The sequence below is a fragment of the Aspergillus bombycis genome, assembly GCF_001792695.1.
Source record: "Aspergillus bombycis strain NRRL26010 chromosome Unknown contig00143, whole genome shotgun sequence".
NCBI lineage: Eukaryota > Fungi > Ascomycota > Eurotiomycetes > Eurotiales > Aspergillaceae > Aspergillus > Aspergillus bombycis.
This window is the reverse complement of record NW_019170145.1, coordinates 31,797-47,825: the sequence shown is the minus strand read 5'-3', so window position 1 is coordinate 47,825 and position 16,029 is coordinate 31,797. Positions and strand designations below refer to the sequence as shown.

Here is a 16,029-nt window from a genome sequence, read left to right as displayed (position 1 = left end):
GGTGGGCTTTACCGCAAGTTACGAATAACCTTACGACCGCGCGCAAGGAAGGGGCTCGGCATTTCGTCCTTTTCAGGGTCCCACACTGCTGGCGGATCGCGATCTGAAGATTTGAGGCCGGAAGAGCAATTTGAAGAGCGGGAGTCACTGGCACATCGCTTGAGGTCTTCAACAGGACGGCCACCAGCCCGGGCTTGAGCAAGTTCGACCAGTGTTCTACCACCCATATTGCGCTGCATGACGGCTTTGAACATCTCCTCTCCACCACCGTTAACCTTGGTAGGGTGCTGTTTTAAGCCAGACTTGCGAGTCGGTGATCCAGCATCAGCAGCCAAGTTCGCCGACGATGGGATTTTCGACAGACGTCGGTGGGGAGATCTGGCTTTGGGCTCTCCGTGACGGGCGTCTGATTGACCGGACCCTGATGCCTGCGGCAGCCTTGAAGGGTTGCTGGGGAAAAGTGGGGGTTGCGTGCTCAGTTTCTGCATTAGTGCGGCTGTGTTCTGGCGAAGGAGGGGGCGAGACGGAGCTTTAAAAGGATCGGGCTTGACTTTAGGCCTAGTAGGTGAAGGCAGATCAGGGGTGTCGTCTTCATCATCGGAGTACGCTAGGGTAGGCTCCCATTTGGCCCGCTGTCTCTCTGCTTCTGCGAAAATGTTCTTACCAGAAGAGGTGGCAGAGGTACGACGGGGGGACAAAGAGAGTGATGCGATTGAAATGGGAGATGGCTCAGCCATCTGCACATCGACGGGCGACTCAACGACTGTTTTTGAGCGATTGAAAGGAGTGCGAGTTTCTCGTCTTAACGGCTTGCTCGCTGGTGACTCCATTGACAACTGACTGATATCAGTGGTGGAAGGAAGGTCCGTGTCGTCTGCGTTAAAGGTAGACGACCGGGGGCCATAAGCGCTTGAGCGTAGGCCAGCATCATCTCTGACGTTGTGGCTTTTTTTCTGCTTCTCTAGTTCAATCGCCACCCTATCTTGAACTTCAGTCTCAAACCTCTTACGAAGTCTGTCAAGTTCGTTCTGCACCTGGCGGTCGATTTCTAGTCTGGCTTTTACCTCCCATTCCCGGCGCAGGGAGCTTTCAATGTCGGATTTCATCTGCTGCCTCTCTTTTTCGAGTTTTGCAAAGGTCTGCTCAACTTCCTTGGCTTTCTGCAGGGCTGTTTCTTCACGCTTTCGCAGTTTGCTACTAAGGTCAACAACCTCTTTCTCCTTCCTCATCAGGCGGATGATAGGAAGGTTGATCAAAGCGGTAGTGTCGGGGCGGTGGTCTGGGTTTACTCGTAAACAACTAGCAATGACATTCTTCAGCTCAGGAGAGTAGAATTCTGGCAGCGGAGCGAATTTGCCTTCGCGGATTCGTTGAACAAGTTGAATATGTGTCCTCGCATTGAAAGGTGGCTCTCTCTGGCAAAGTTCGTACATGATGCAGCCGACAGCCCAAATATCTGAACGCAAGGTATATTTCTCCGCAGCGCATATCTCGGGGGACATGTAAAATGGAGTGCCGACATATGTTGATGCGAAATCATGAGAATTCATTAGCTTAGAAAGGCCGAAATCTCCTAGTTTGACCGTGTTGTCATGTCCCAGGAAAATGTTTTCCGGTTTCAAATCGCGGTGCAGGATTGTCATCTGCGCCTGCTTTCCCTTGAGGCCCGAGGGCTTGGGTGCAGGCCCTAGAATGTTTGACCCTACATCTGCCGGGTCTGCACCATAATGGCAACGGTACAACGCAGTGACCAGTTGGGATAGTATACGCCAAACAAATTCTTCCTCTGCGTACTTGTTCGTCTTCTTCAGGTTCTTAATGACCATGCTGAGATCACCGCCGCCGCAGTATTCCATGTAAAGATACAAGTCTTGACTCGCCTTTAGGTGTTCACGGTGGTAGTAAGCGACGATGTTCGGGTGTCGAAGAGAGCTCAAAATATTGAATTCGGCCGTAAGTTGCTCGCGCTCTTTTTGGGACATTTTGATGTAATTAATTTCCTTGCGACACAGGATCTGCATTTTGCGTTTGTAAGTAGTCGTACAACGTAGAAGAGGGGTTTGGTGAGCCTACAAAACCATCTGTTTTTCTCCTGACTTTGCGAATAATGCCGAAGGAACCACAACCTGAGCACAGTCAGATATTTCGTGGGGCCAAGCATGAAAAATAGAGATATATGTATGCCTTACCAATCTTCTCCAGCACCTCATACTTGTCTGCTTCCGCCAATGCGATTGCCATCGTGGCTACTAAGTAGATTATGCCACTGACAAGCACGTAAGGGTAAAGGGAAAGGTCGAATAGGAGAATTGAAAGACGATGGATGAGTGATCAGCTCATTCATGAGTTGAACCTATTTCGTGGAACCTGTTTGGTTAGTAGACAACGAAGTCGGGACTGGACATGGAGTAAAATTGGTAGATTTAAAGAAGTAAGTCTTCATGCAACGGGACGAAGGCCATGAATGTTTAGTTGAAGCGCTGTTGCTGAGCAACGGTGTGCGCAAGCGATCTTTGCTTCATATAGTAGGCGGTGAAATGAGGGCGGTGAGGAGTCATGTCATCATCACCACTCATTGTTGCTGGAGTGTGTAAACATTTCCATCCTGCTGTAAGATCTGTCACCTGAATGCAATCGCAAGCACGTCTCTGTGTTGTGTGGATCTAGTATGCTGCACATGAATCTATTGTCCTTTCACACTGATTCCTGGCGTTGTATTCTGCAAGGACTAGAAGCGGATAGGCCCCCTTTGAAGGGCTTCTCCTTTTCCTATGTGGCGATTAGATGCCCCACGTGATCCCCTCTTATCGATAAGATGATCATCTCCAACCGATACAGTCCCGCTCTCGGCAACATTATCGAATATCTCCAGACACCATCGGCATAAGACTCGCTCGCAATGCCTGAACCGACTGTGCTTCGCAAGGATCAATTAGAGATCAGCTTGCACAATGAAAAGAAACTGATCAAGGAGGGAACCATCAAGGACGATAACCCTCTCGATCTTAGTGAACCGTTTCGGGAGCTCTGCGCTGCTTGTCGTAAGGGGGATCTCAAAGTTTGTCAAGAGAAGATCACAGAAGGAGTCAATATTAATGCCCGCGACCCCTATGATTACACCCCCTTGATCTTGGTAAGTGATGTTGACTTCCATATGACCACCCTGGCAACCTTGTCGAATTAGGCAAGCCTTTGGTGGTGGAAAGACGATAGTTCACTGCTAAGAACCGTGCAGGCAAGTCTCTGTGGCCATTACGAGGTTGCCCAATTGCTTCTCGAGTCCGGTGCATTATGCGAGCGAGATACATTCCAGGGGGAAAGGTATGGCCGGTCCGGTTACCATCCAACCTTCCAAGTACCGCTGACAGGCGCGCTTGTGTAGATGTCTATATAATGCTCTGAACGACCGCATTCGGAATTTGTTGCTTGAATATGACTATTCTAAATCGACTGACCCCCTTCAGCCCCTTGCGGCTCACATCTCCTCCCTCCTCACCCGCGACCAGCCTGGGACGTCTGATATCGTTGTGACTGCCGAGGATGAGTCTCTGTACTTACATAAATTCATACTCTCTGCACGATCACCTTACTTCCGGAGGAAGCTGGCAGCTTCCCCTGATACCGCAGCATGGAAGCTCCCCAGCACTATACCGCCACAGGCTTTTGCAGCAGCGATCAAATATCTATACTTGGGAGAAGCACCCCGTGAATTAAGAAGTGGACCCGGCACGGGTTTCACTGAATCGGAAGTCTTTACTGGCATTGATAGGGTTGCCAGTCACTTGGAAATCGACACTCTTGTGGATAGCATTCTTGACAGCGGTGATAGGAGATTAGCCAGGCAGAGGAGGACTACGGAACTTACAAAGGGAAGAGACCAATTAGAGGAATGGTTCCGCAACAATGTTCTACAAAATAAGTTGGTAGTCGAAACGGCCAAGGCAGAGGACATCAAATGGGATCGCAACAATGCTATATATGCAGATGTCTTGCTTCAAGCTGATGAACTGCCGGAGAATACGGATGAGCATAGCAACGGTACCCTGCAGCCAGGAGGCGGTGCCAATGCTGATGCAAAAGAGCAAACCCAGAAGTCGGTCCTCTTTCCCTGCCATCGGGCAATGCTTTTGAGGTCTGAATTCTTCCATACCATGTTCTCGTCACCATTCCGCGAAGCGCATATAAAAGATGATTTACACATCATCAATGTCGACTGCTCCCCGGACGTGCTAGAAATTATCCTTACGTTCCTGTACACCGAAAGGGCCGATTTCCCGCTTGAAGTTGCGGTTGACGTTCTGTTCGCTGCAGACATGCTGTTTATAGAGAAGCTTAAAACCAGAGCAGCAGTCGTGATCAGCACCCTCGGTAGCGGTAACATGTCCCAGGCGGAAGCTGCGAAGACCCGGGGCACGAAGGAGGAAGATGACCTCGACATATATGCCATTATTCGAGCTGCATGGATGACACGAGTTCAACGACTGGAGGAATTCGCGGCTCGCTACCTGGCGTATCGGCTGGAAGCCCACATTGACTCACCTGAGTTTGCTGAACTAATTCAAGAGTCGGCATCCCGTATCCAAGGAAGACAGGAGACCGATTCTATCGAGCTGCTGGACGACATTCGCTTTTATCTAGGCGAGCGATTCAGACTCAGGTTCGACGACACAGGCCTCGAAGAAATGATGGAAGAGGAGGCCGAGCAGCATGCCACCGGCGCGAACGCCAACGATGAGAGTATTGAAAAGGTTGTACATGGTGTAGAATCAATTGATCTTACAGACAAGGGTTCAGTTGAAGGGCTGAGGGGCGCAGGACATATTTCCCAGGAAGCACAGGATCATGACCATATCATGCGCAACTTGAACGGAGAAATTGTTGTGGATGAATTCGATAAGGATTCGATGAACTATCACATCTTGATGGATAAACTCGACAAAATCTTGGAGAACTTGGACTTGGAAGCTTGATCTTGGCCTTGACGAGGAGGCAACGTTGGATACAAGTCAGGTAAATATGACGATTGATGATTTCACGCAGGATATATACAAAATCCGTTCAGATACATATATACATAGAATGTTGCATATCTATACGTTGTTTTCGATGCATATTTCTTGGTTTGATGATTATATATTGGAATAAACTAGTACTGACTATATATATATATCTTTCTCTATTTACCAAAGATATTTGTATGCGCTGATTCTCTAACATTTACGACTGACTTCAAACCACAGCTCCAAACCTCCACCTCTACAGTATCCCCCACTCAGAATCATGTTATAAATCATTGTCAACTTCTGGTCAAAACTACGCAATCTACACAATCATCCGCCGTACAAGAAATATAGGGCTCGACTGTCAACAAACCCATCCATCGAACAATAACCGAGGCACAAACCCAAGCAATCGAGCCACACTCAACGGAGCCAAGCTGGAAGACTCAAGCATGCGATAGAGACGACGGTAGTCAGGTCACGAGGCAGTCAGCCAATACAAGCGGACAAGACAATCCATCCGGCCGAATACACAACCTAAAAAAAGCAGGATATACGGAGGGGATACAAGTCAACAGGGAGGCAAAGATACGATACAGGCACATGATAAACAACAACGCATTGTTGACATCCTGAGATGTTTTCTTACGTGTCACACCACATCCCTCACCGTCCGAAGGCGATCCGAGCCGCAGGTTGTCAGTGCGATAGTTTTCACGACGAAAAGTCAATGTAACTACTATACATACAGGCATACATTGACATTGTCTGTGCTTGTCAAGTCGTTAAGGCTTACCATACCGAGACAAACTAAGAAGCGAATAAGAGAGGGGAAAATACCTCACAGAGAGTTTGCATTAAGAATCCATGTGTTCGGCAGACGTGGACTGAGTGCACGCGTGTGTGATAGAAAATGAGGCCATGCATATGGGGCTGAAGGACTATAACAACTTGATAATAGTAGCATAGTCCAAGAATCACAGGATGATGTGAGGTATGAGAACAGGCCCTCCTGCATTGCAGTGGAAACGAAGATCATCCGGTTTCGCTCTTTCCTCCACATCATCTTTTAGTGGATATGCACGGTGGTAACATTTTCTGTTTTTTCCTTGTTTTACAGTGGATACCAGAGCTTTTCGGTGTGGTGCTCTGGAGACTTGAGAGATCACACTGATGCACCCACGAATACAGACGTCCAGCCAGCCTCCCAGCGGGTTGGGATTTACGGTACAGACGAGGCTAAGCCAATGGTTGACCCAAAAAAAAGAAAAAGGGCAAAGAAAACTAAAGGCTCCATTACGCTAAAAGCATGAAGTGTATAGAGACAAGGCCATTATGATCGACAACACGATCATTGGATGACCTGACCAGGCGTCTTGATTTTCTGGTTTGGCCGCAGATTATCGGACATTTCCGTTGCGGATCAACCATGGGAAAAAAAAAAAAAAAAAACCACGCATGGCCTCTTTGTCGGGGGTTTTACATGCCAATCAGACCAGCAGTCCTATAATGGGCCATGTCGAATGGGCGACATTAGGCGTCGATGGTGGCTACCGCAATTTAGTTTCTCGAGTCTTGAGTGGAAGACCTGAGTCAGTGCTGCCCTCTAACTCGCAACTCTATTCGAATTGCCACAATCACATTTGCTCCAGTGAAGTCAAGTCCAGTCTCTTGCATGCGTCTTGTTTGGGTTAAATCCCATCTCCGGATGCATGCCTTATTCGTTGCATCCGACTGTGATCGACACCGTCGTCGCCTGGATCGGGTGTGCGGGGATGAGGGCTTGATTGGTGCGAAATTTTGCGAGCACGATGAAGCTAAGAATACCGTTGGAAAGCATATGGTTTGATGATGATGATGGTGATGATGGTTCTATGATATCTTCATCCCTTCATCTTGTTTCGAGTCAAATACCCTGGTTTCTGGGGAGCAGAGAGCTCCGAGAACCGTTGCTTTGGGAGGGTGTCAAACTTCGCGTGGGGTTTAGACATCCCCCAGTTCTCTGCCCAACTTCCGCCTCGTTAACGCGGTTTTCCGTCGAGGTGGGGGAAAATTGAGAAAGACTATGCGACAGAGGGGCTGGAACTTGCATGGCCTACACACGCACATACACTCTTCTCTAAGGCCCCCCTCCAACCTTGCCCTACTGCTTTCCCTGTTTTTCATCGTAGAAGATGCCTACCCTCCATGGTCGGCCAGCGAACTGCTACAGGTTCCCACCCAAGAATAGGCAGAAAGTTTCTGTGTGGTAAATCAGGAGGGCCACCAGTCACTGTGTCCGTTATCGCAGGGGTGTTGGCTGTGTGGATGCAAGATCCCTGACGATTTACCAGAATCGCAGCAGCGGATGATCTGTCATAGCGACTGGATGTTCGGTTGCAGTAGCTGCTCCAATCGCGGGCGAGCTCCGGTCCAGGGTTCGACAATCGTTATCCTTTCCCTTGGTATTACTCATGATTCTGTTATTAATGATCCATTCCCATGGGAGAGACCGGTGAGGGTTTGGGGGGGGATGTGGCTAATGAGACCAGGTGATGTTCGTTCCATGCGAGATTTGGGCCTCGCCCCAGTAGGAGAATTCCTTCTCTCCAACTAGAATAGAACTAGAATCCCGCTAAAACCATGCCAGCCAACATCCTGGTCAGGTTGTATTGCTGACTTGCCCTCCGTCTGACTTCATCGTCCAGGCACCGGCAGAGAAGCAAGAAAATCAGGCCATGTACGCAGGAATGATTCATCCATTCGCCCGCTGTACAGAGTTGAAATCCCGATCGAATATCGACTTGACCCTGCATATAATGTCCAAATCAAGTTGCGTCCAAAACGACTGATCTTATGCGCCGCACCCGGATAGGAATGACACTAATTAGACTCTGTCTTAGACAAGAATCCCAACGGCCGAGTAGTGAAACCCACTACTAGTACTCCAGGCGATCCGCAAATGTTTAGCACGAGGTGTTAGCGGCTTAGCGCAGTGGCCGAGCATCACTGTGGCTCGGGTCCTTCCTCTTTGGATGCGTCCCGGAGAGATGGATTGCAACCCCACGCTGTCGTAAGTGGTGCTCATGGGCTGATGTGTACACTGGACTGTACATACACTAGCTAGCTCATTGTGAGCGTGACTCTCTCGGGCATGGCGCAGTGAACGTACATCCATCGTGAGCACAGACTGTACCGCTAACCGGATCGAAGAACTGCTATGACTCCCACACCCACTCGCTCACGGACCTTGCGCCAATGCAGGCAACAGAATCCTTCCTACACTGAGTGCTCCACGCCGGCCAAACGTATTGGTCGTCCGCAGGTAACCGGCGCCTAAATATGGCCGGCGGTTATTTCCCACTAGGCCACATGGTCAGGAGAAAGAAGTTGAGGTCCCCTGTCTGTCAAGGCGGATGGAGCTTAAGATGTCAGCTCTCGCAGAACCCATGCTCCCGTCAGCATTGTCCGAATAGTGTCATATATCGTATGTGAGGGTCCGTCATATATATCCATGCGATATTACCCTATGCGAACGACGAACCCAACCAACTCACATCGTCATAACCTGGCAGCGCTCGACCGTAGGAATAGTAATCTCTGAAACAGCCACATGCGGACGGCATCACACTGCAAAACGACGATCTAGCGCATCTTAACCCAGATCGGGATCATAAGGAACCAAACACCGGAATCAGGCTCATTGGTCGGGCTGCCTCGCATTTCCTTTTTGCCTCTCGTTGCCCCCGTTCTACCGACAGACGCTGCGTGGTGGCCAACCTGAGCACTCGGCACTTGTCATGCAAGATCAGTGGCCATGAGGGTCTATTCATTGGATAGAATCATCTGGTGATACCGTCTTGTGATGTAGATTTCATGATTCTGATACTCGGTCTTGCGCATTGCACGATCAGGATAAGCTACAACCACGTCATAGATGTTTGATATTTCTCCTTAGTCCCGGTTCTGATCTCGTATCTAACCTACGTTCTCTTGTAGATCTTAATTGTCCGCTACTATGGTTTCCCACGGATTCCTTTCCTTGTCCTTGATTTTATTTCTTTTTAATTTTTACTCCCTCTCTCTCTGGTAATTTCCCTTTCGCATGGGTGAAACTTTCCCACAGACCCAAGAAGTCAACAAAGCCCCATCCTCGAGGGAGTTCCAGCCCCCAAGAATCCCCCCATCCTTCAGGAATGAAGAACAGCAAGCCCACACCGAAAGTATAGTAGATTAAAGCCCCGAACCAAACACGATGGAAAAGTCTGAAACACCGTTCAATCAACAGACCGAGTCCTTGTACCAGTAGAAGGTATATTGTATACAAACAAGCGCCAACCAAAACGCCACACTAAGATCAAATAGCAAAACCAAGAACGCACGAAAGTCAAGTCCCGTGTCGATCACTTTTCCACGGAGGAAAGTGAGTCCAGTCGTCTGGCCTTCTCGTTCCAGTAAATTAAAAGAAAACAAAAAAAAAGAAAAAAAAAAAAAAAAAAAAAAGAAACCCACAACAACTATCCTCCAAATAGATTAAAACGAAAAATATAAAAGAAAAAACCAGCCAAAGAAAAAAAAAAGAAAGAAAGAAAAAGAAACGATAAGTGGAGGCGACCCAAAAAGCCAAGCGACCCAACCTCTCGGCCACGAGTCTAATTCGGGCTAGGTCGACTGGGTCCTCTCACGACGCATCACTAAACCGTTCCGGGTAAGGGCCCGCTGCCACGCCGGAGATCTGCTTGTCGGTGCTTTTTTCATCCAATGAGCCTAACTGCCTTGGGTAATCGATACGACTCCCCCGATGTGGGATTGATGTTGCAGTGTGTATGCGACGTTGGGTGTGGGAGGGTGGTAACTGTTACCTGACTCTTTACCATATAGGAACTAGATCCTTGTTCCATCTTACTACGGAGTGCATACTATTGGACTAGAAAAGTACTGAGCCTCATGTTGTTACTAGTATCTGTATCTTGGATCTACTACTAGTAGTAGTACTCCTCCCCGTACCGTCCATACCATACAACCCACTAACTAACTACTAGTAACCAGGAATTCGTTTTTCTTACCCACAGGTCGGTCGGATATTACTCCCCTCCCGCCCCGCCTACAGCTTTCGTTAGGGTACAGCTCTGTTACCGCTAGGCCGGAAGGGGAAGTAGAACATCCCCTTCTTAACTAAGCGGTTAAGAGAAATTTAGAGTTTCACACCTCGGCATCGCCGAAGGTCAGGTCCTGGTTTTGGTTGCGGGTCGCTGGTAAGAAAAAGCTATGGCCAGGTGGTGTTGTTGTCCTTGATTCGAATTCCGATCTGCATTTCATTCTTGTCTGGTTGGACTGGGGGGTTGCTTTTGTGACTATGCAAGGATTGGTTTACTCTACCAACTTATTTATCTGCTTCATCCATGTGTGTATGTATGTATGTATGTATGTATATATACATATATACATACATACCAAAGAGAATATATATCTCAATATAAGCAATACAAAGAAATCAAGCAGTACATAGAAGAGCCGGTGATATGATTACCCAACCAACCTCCCAGCCCATCCCCTTCAATCTGTCCAGCCATGGAAAAATAAATTAATCGTTGTCTGATTGTAATCTACCACTCAACCTTCTTCGGCCATGAGCCACTGAGAAAGCGACCAGTGCGTGGGCATTTAGCTTTGTGATTGACGTGTCCTGCCACTAACCAGAACCGGGTATTGTATATAGTATCATGGATAGTATGGCCGTAGTGCCCATGAAGGGTGAATGCAACTTCCCACAGACTGGGGGTCCCAAAAAGCGATCTAATCCCTACGCTGTGCAGTTACATCCACTTTCCTTATGTGATGATTACTCATCGCCATCTTCTCTGATTGACTCGCTCGTATCTTAATGAAAAGGATAGTCCGCGTCTCCAAATACCGTGTCTCATTGATATTACCCCGACGGGGCACCTTGGGTCTTTTTTTCTATTGCCAAGGGGAAAATTAATAAATAAAGTGAAAAAAGTATAGGCAGCTGAATACGAATGGAGAGATGAGATAGAATCAACCTCGGCACTTGGCAAGCGAACACAGAGTCTGAATGATGATCGGGTCTCCACCGTCTTCTTCCAAGTTGACTACTACGGAGTACGGAGTATGCAATGGTCAATCTCCCCTTTCCGATGACTTAATGCGTGCTGGGTGCTACTGGACCGAATAGGAAATGAGGGCTTCGGCCGCTTGCTGCCGGGCGAAAATCGGGTTCAAAGTTTCCATTCCCACTTCTTCTTCCCCCCTCCTGCTCCACATGATGGCCGTGGTGGGGATGCTTTAAGTCCGTGTTCGTGGATTATTTCCGTCTTGGTATTTTACTGGGTTGTTACTGGTTTGTTGGCGTGGTTTTGTATTTCTTTATTTTATTTTATTTTTTATTTATTCTTCTGGCTTACCTGCTTTGGCGCTACTGTGGTCATCTTTTGACAGGGGGTGTTGTTTTCGATAGTACGTCGATAGTCCATGGTCGAAGATCATGAGGTGGTCATGGTAGATTCGGTGATGACCGAGTGATGCGACACTATAGGTGATTTTCGGTCGCGTTATTGAGATGTTGACGAGGTGACTTTTCCATGCCTGGGGTGGACGGCCGATACTATCGATGCAATGCCGTGGTTGCAATGGGTCTGGAAGGCCACGGACTAACAGTACCGGGGGGCGATCCTTAGCTTGGGGGCTTTTTGATATCGGTTAAGTGACCATGACTCGAGTAGATTGATTGAATTTGATTATATGATCGTGTTTTCTGGAGCTAAGTGCCGTAGCACTGCCGATGGGGATGGGGATTGAAACAATGATGGTTCTCACGGTGTGCTAGTAATTTTCTGTTTCTTCTCTTCGGCCGGCAAATTGAATTACATACTGTTGCCGTTGAAGGAGCAATGAGCACCCTAGTCATCTAAGAACCAGGAACAGGAACAGGAATATACTATTGCCTAGATCCGTGAATGTGCATATCTGCTTTGTGGCTTCGATGTATAAATGATCGCCCGGAAGTGGAAAAGGTAGCCGATCGGTTGTCTTACGAGTGCGACAATACGTGGTACACGACCTCCTTATTTGCCCCCCCTGCTTTGAACAGAATGTGGACATTAGCTTAATGAGACCATATGGGTGATGACATGATCTTGTCATACCTCCTGACAACGTCTAAGCCTCTCATCAGCTAAGGATCGGATCCGCGAATGTCGGTATATATCACATTACACCCGGGGGAGGCAAAGTTGCAGTAAGCCACATGGTTGAAAAGCCAAAAGGGTGTAAATTACCAGGTAATTAAGGTAAGGTAAGCGGCTCATTCCGCTGTAACGTAAAGCAGGGTGTGGCTGTCGCGCTAAGATTAGTGCATCGGCTTTGGTGCCAAACTCGGGAAGGGCCGAACGATGCTGCAGCGGAGCCGACGTCTGCCACGTGAAGTTGCAAGGGTCCAGACTCCAGCAGGGGCGCTAAGGCCTCTCTAGCCCGGAAGGGGTTTGGATCGTCTGACGCCCGCTCCAGCAGTTCTCGCTAAAGGCGACAAAAGGGGCGGCTTGTCAGGGGTCGCCACACTAAACCGGATGTGGTTGTGCCTCGCCTCAGGCTGAACAATTTCAAACACCGAGGCGTCGGACCGTGTATGTAGATACTTCAGTAACTCCACGGCTGTAAGTCACGGCAGAAAAAAAAAAAAAAAAGTGATGTATACTCTTCAGCCCCTGGTTGCCTGGCTGCCTGGTTCCTGCTTCTTGTTGTTTCCCCACGAACCAACCAAGGCAAAGAAATCTCCCTGATGATGATCTGCGGCGATAACTTGATTAACCGACATGCCAATTGGGTGGGAGTGACGTTCTAGACAAGATGTGGATGGTTCATTCCTTGATCCTCGGATGCTCAGGAATGATCGTGTTAGCATCGATTATCCCTGACGGCATGTTCCAGATCGCGATGGGGGTAAAAGACAGCGATCCAGGCTCATGAGACCTGGCGAAGTTGCCAAAAACCTGATGTGATCAGTATACCCGTCAGGTGGTACAGAGGACGTCATGTCGCATTCCCATCTGCATAGGGCGCGACAGGATGCAGAAAAGTGCGGATAGTAGATACAGAGTCGTCGACCGCCACCATGTGTTTCTTCTCGGCCCCTGTGCAACATCGGTTATTTTTACGAGAAGGAGCATAAAGGGAAACCCTAAAGCAAGCTTGCCCGTATCGACGGGCCAGAACAAACAAAAGGCAAAAGACTATTACTAGTATTAGGGAACGACGGGAGAGGCTGTGTTCATTGATGATCATTGATCAGACTTGGCTTACGACCGGACTAACTGGTCAACCCGTACCTGCGCGGCCTAAGGCAACGACTCAAGACTGAAACTTGAGAAGCTCTCGTTTTAAGTATCTGATCGACGACTTTCGTCGCTTCTATCCGCCCGCCCATCGATCTTCACCACAGCTGTGACCTGTTCTGGCAATAAGCTCTAAGTTTCACAGTCGCACGGTCGCGCATCCCTTTTTTATACTTTTTATACTTTTAACCTTTGCAGCGTTTTCTTCTTCTGGAAATCCAAACGGCGTCAAAAAGTTGCCTTCCGACAGTCTCAATAATGGGTAAAGAGGCGATGTGTCAACGTAAACGACGGGTCACGTCCCCACGGCATCCGCTGAATCAGCGTTTTTCATTATTCATGGGAGGAACAAAGCAGATTCCACAAAAGAAACATCGTCCCAGGAAAGCATGATGTAACCACCATTGCCACGAACCGTCAATAGTAGTCTCATAATCCAACCAACTATGTTTGTGCCTAACTGAACTACTTGGACTAAGAGCGTGCGATGCTATTATTATTTCCTGGTCGACACGGATGCTTAGCCTAGCACCCGGTGCTAAGCGGGTTGCAGTAGTTCATCCGGGACTATTTGGCGGTCAAAGCTGCGACGTTGGGAAGCGTTGGATGATCAGCGCACATCATTGTCAATCTTTATCAAGTTAAGTTATCTCGGAATCTGTCCGGTCGGAGGACGGGAAAGGGGTTTTCCGCACCGGTTTTGTATCCTGTGTATTGTCTTCTTTCCACGCATGCTACTGGCCGGCACGCCGTCTGCATCCCCACCGTCCACCCCACCGACTACGAGGATTATTGCTGACAACCGCTCCTTGAGAGACATTATTTATTGTCTAACTATGTGACGTTCCGAATGCGGCTGCCACATTAGCATCTGCCAAGTAAGGTCCTTCTTCGTAGATACTCCGGAGTATACTCGACGGAATCTGAATCCTATCCAAAATCTATACATAGAACTTGACACAATAGTTCCCAAGGTTAGGTTCTCCCCAGACAGGGCGAGAGTTTCGCAAGGGTCGTTCGAACCTTTGGTTGGTGATGTTCATTGCGTGGCTTTTGTTTGAGTAATAACATTACGGGGGGTTTTCAACCTCAAACGCGGCATGTATGCGACCACGACCTCGACCTCGTGGCATGACGACTCCCCTAAAAATTATAATACATAGTCCCCCAAAAAAGACCAGCTTGCCTTCGGTGATAATCAGCGATGCGCAGTCGATCATCCCAGCTGTCGCCTTCTCTAGTTTATACTTTCTTTAACCTAACCTTACCCCTATTTTTGTGTTTTGTGTTCGTGGTCGGTGAAGGGAGGGTGTTCCCCATTGTTTGTACGTTGAACACGTATGGGGATGTACGGGAGATGGGGGGGATGGATTTGCTTACTCAGTCGGCCCTGGACCCGTGGTACTCTGTCCTGTGCAAAGGATAAGACAAGGTTGATCCTAGGGCACGGTTGGTCATTCATCTGTTCGTCTTTCCTTTTCGGGGAACTGCCTTGTTCCTTTTTATAAAGACAAGGTTAAGGGTCTTTTTTTGGATGTTTTGTCTTAAGTTTGAATGGGTGTTAAGCGAAATTGGTTTCTTGGGTGTTTTATCTATGAAATCCCGAGAGAGTCATACATATCCGGAGTATCTCCTAGCTAGGTGGTAGTAGTAGTAGTAGTAGTAGTACATAGTAGTAAGGAGGAGAACAGTCCGTCCGACAGGATGGGTATTATTGACCGGGATTGACATTTGTGACAGGGGATGGGCGGGACTTAGTAATCCGCTCGCTACAAGAGGGCAAGAAAGGGAAGGAACTCGTATGCGCGACCCATGGACGGACTAAGGGCATCGGATCACGGCGAAATCAGACAAGGATGTGCGCGTATATGTGAATCCGACCCATCCCCTGGTCGTTGTTCTGACCCGTTCTGGAACCCAAGCTCCTGAGGTCGATGATCATCCATCCGATCCGACGATGATCATCAGCAGGTTCACGGAAGCGCCGTGGATCATAAAAAACCCATGGAAGTTGCACAGCAGGCGTGCATGTTCATTGGGTGATTCGCTCGAGGGGAGATGCTCCTGTAGAGAATGGAATTCGACGGTTTCTACTCCGTACAGCTGAGAATGTTGTTGTTGTTGTGGTTGTTGTCTCAATTCTACGGGTTCGATCTCCGTACCGAGGAATGTAAAGGTAAAACAAGACACATGCCATCATCCTTGCAACAGCATTCCGTAGCTTCCATCCCACGAGTCCGGGAATGCAATTTAATAATCCACTATCAAAGCGTTTAAGGTCCATCACCAAGCCTATCCTGGATAAACAGCCGGGTCCAACGTGGGATCGCAATGGGGCGGCTTGAAAATCCAGTTGCCTGGAAGATTCACTAAGCCGTACATAAATTAACGACTTAATATAAGAGAAGCGCGCGCGCGTCGTAAGGTACCACTGCACTAGACCAAGTCCAGAGGGGACGACGGTGCTGACAGATGGAGCTTCTTTCCTACCCTGAGCGTAGTCAGCCCCATCGAAGCATCGCAATGATTCGCTCCGGCCAGAATAACTCGTCAGTCGAGTTCGAGTCCCACGAGACATTTTACCCGGACTTCGTTTATTAAAGTTTGGTCGCACTGGGGCAAAAAACACATGGACATGGGTCTCTGATCCAATCCGCTTGCATATTCGCTCGCATTCATACTAGTAATCTCTTAGTCAG

General features: G+C 48.4%; 2 protein-coding genes across 2 annotated transcripts; one reads left to right on the top strand and one right to left on the bottom strand.

Annotated features, from left to right (window-relative positions):
* Window positions 1-8: 8 nt before the first annotated feature.
* Window positions 9-2,241, bottom strand: nimA (serine/threonine protein kinase nimA; the record flags this gene model as incomplete). The annotated part of the gene is made up of 3 exons (XM_022538055.1): window positions 9-2,015; window positions 2,074-2,126; window positions 2,190-2,241. The coding sequence occupies 3 exons, from the start codon at window positions 2,239-2,241 to the stop codon at window positions 9-11; spliced, it is 2,112 nt and encodes a 703-aa protein (XP_022384171.1).
* A 658-nt stretch (window positions 2,242-2,899) lies between these two features.
* ABOM_010926 (ankyrin repeat and BTB/POZ domain protein) lies at window positions 2,900-4,970 on the top strand (the record flags this gene model as incomplete). The annotated part of the gene is made up of 3 exons (XM_022538054.1): window positions 2,900-3,133; window positions 3,236-3,321; window positions 3,383-4,970. 3 exons carry the CDS (start codon window positions 2,900-2,902, stop codon window positions 4,968-4,970), a joined length of 1,908 nt encoding a protein of 635 aa, XP_022384172.1.
* Between the last annotated feature and the right edge of the window lie 11,059 nt (window positions 4,971-16,029).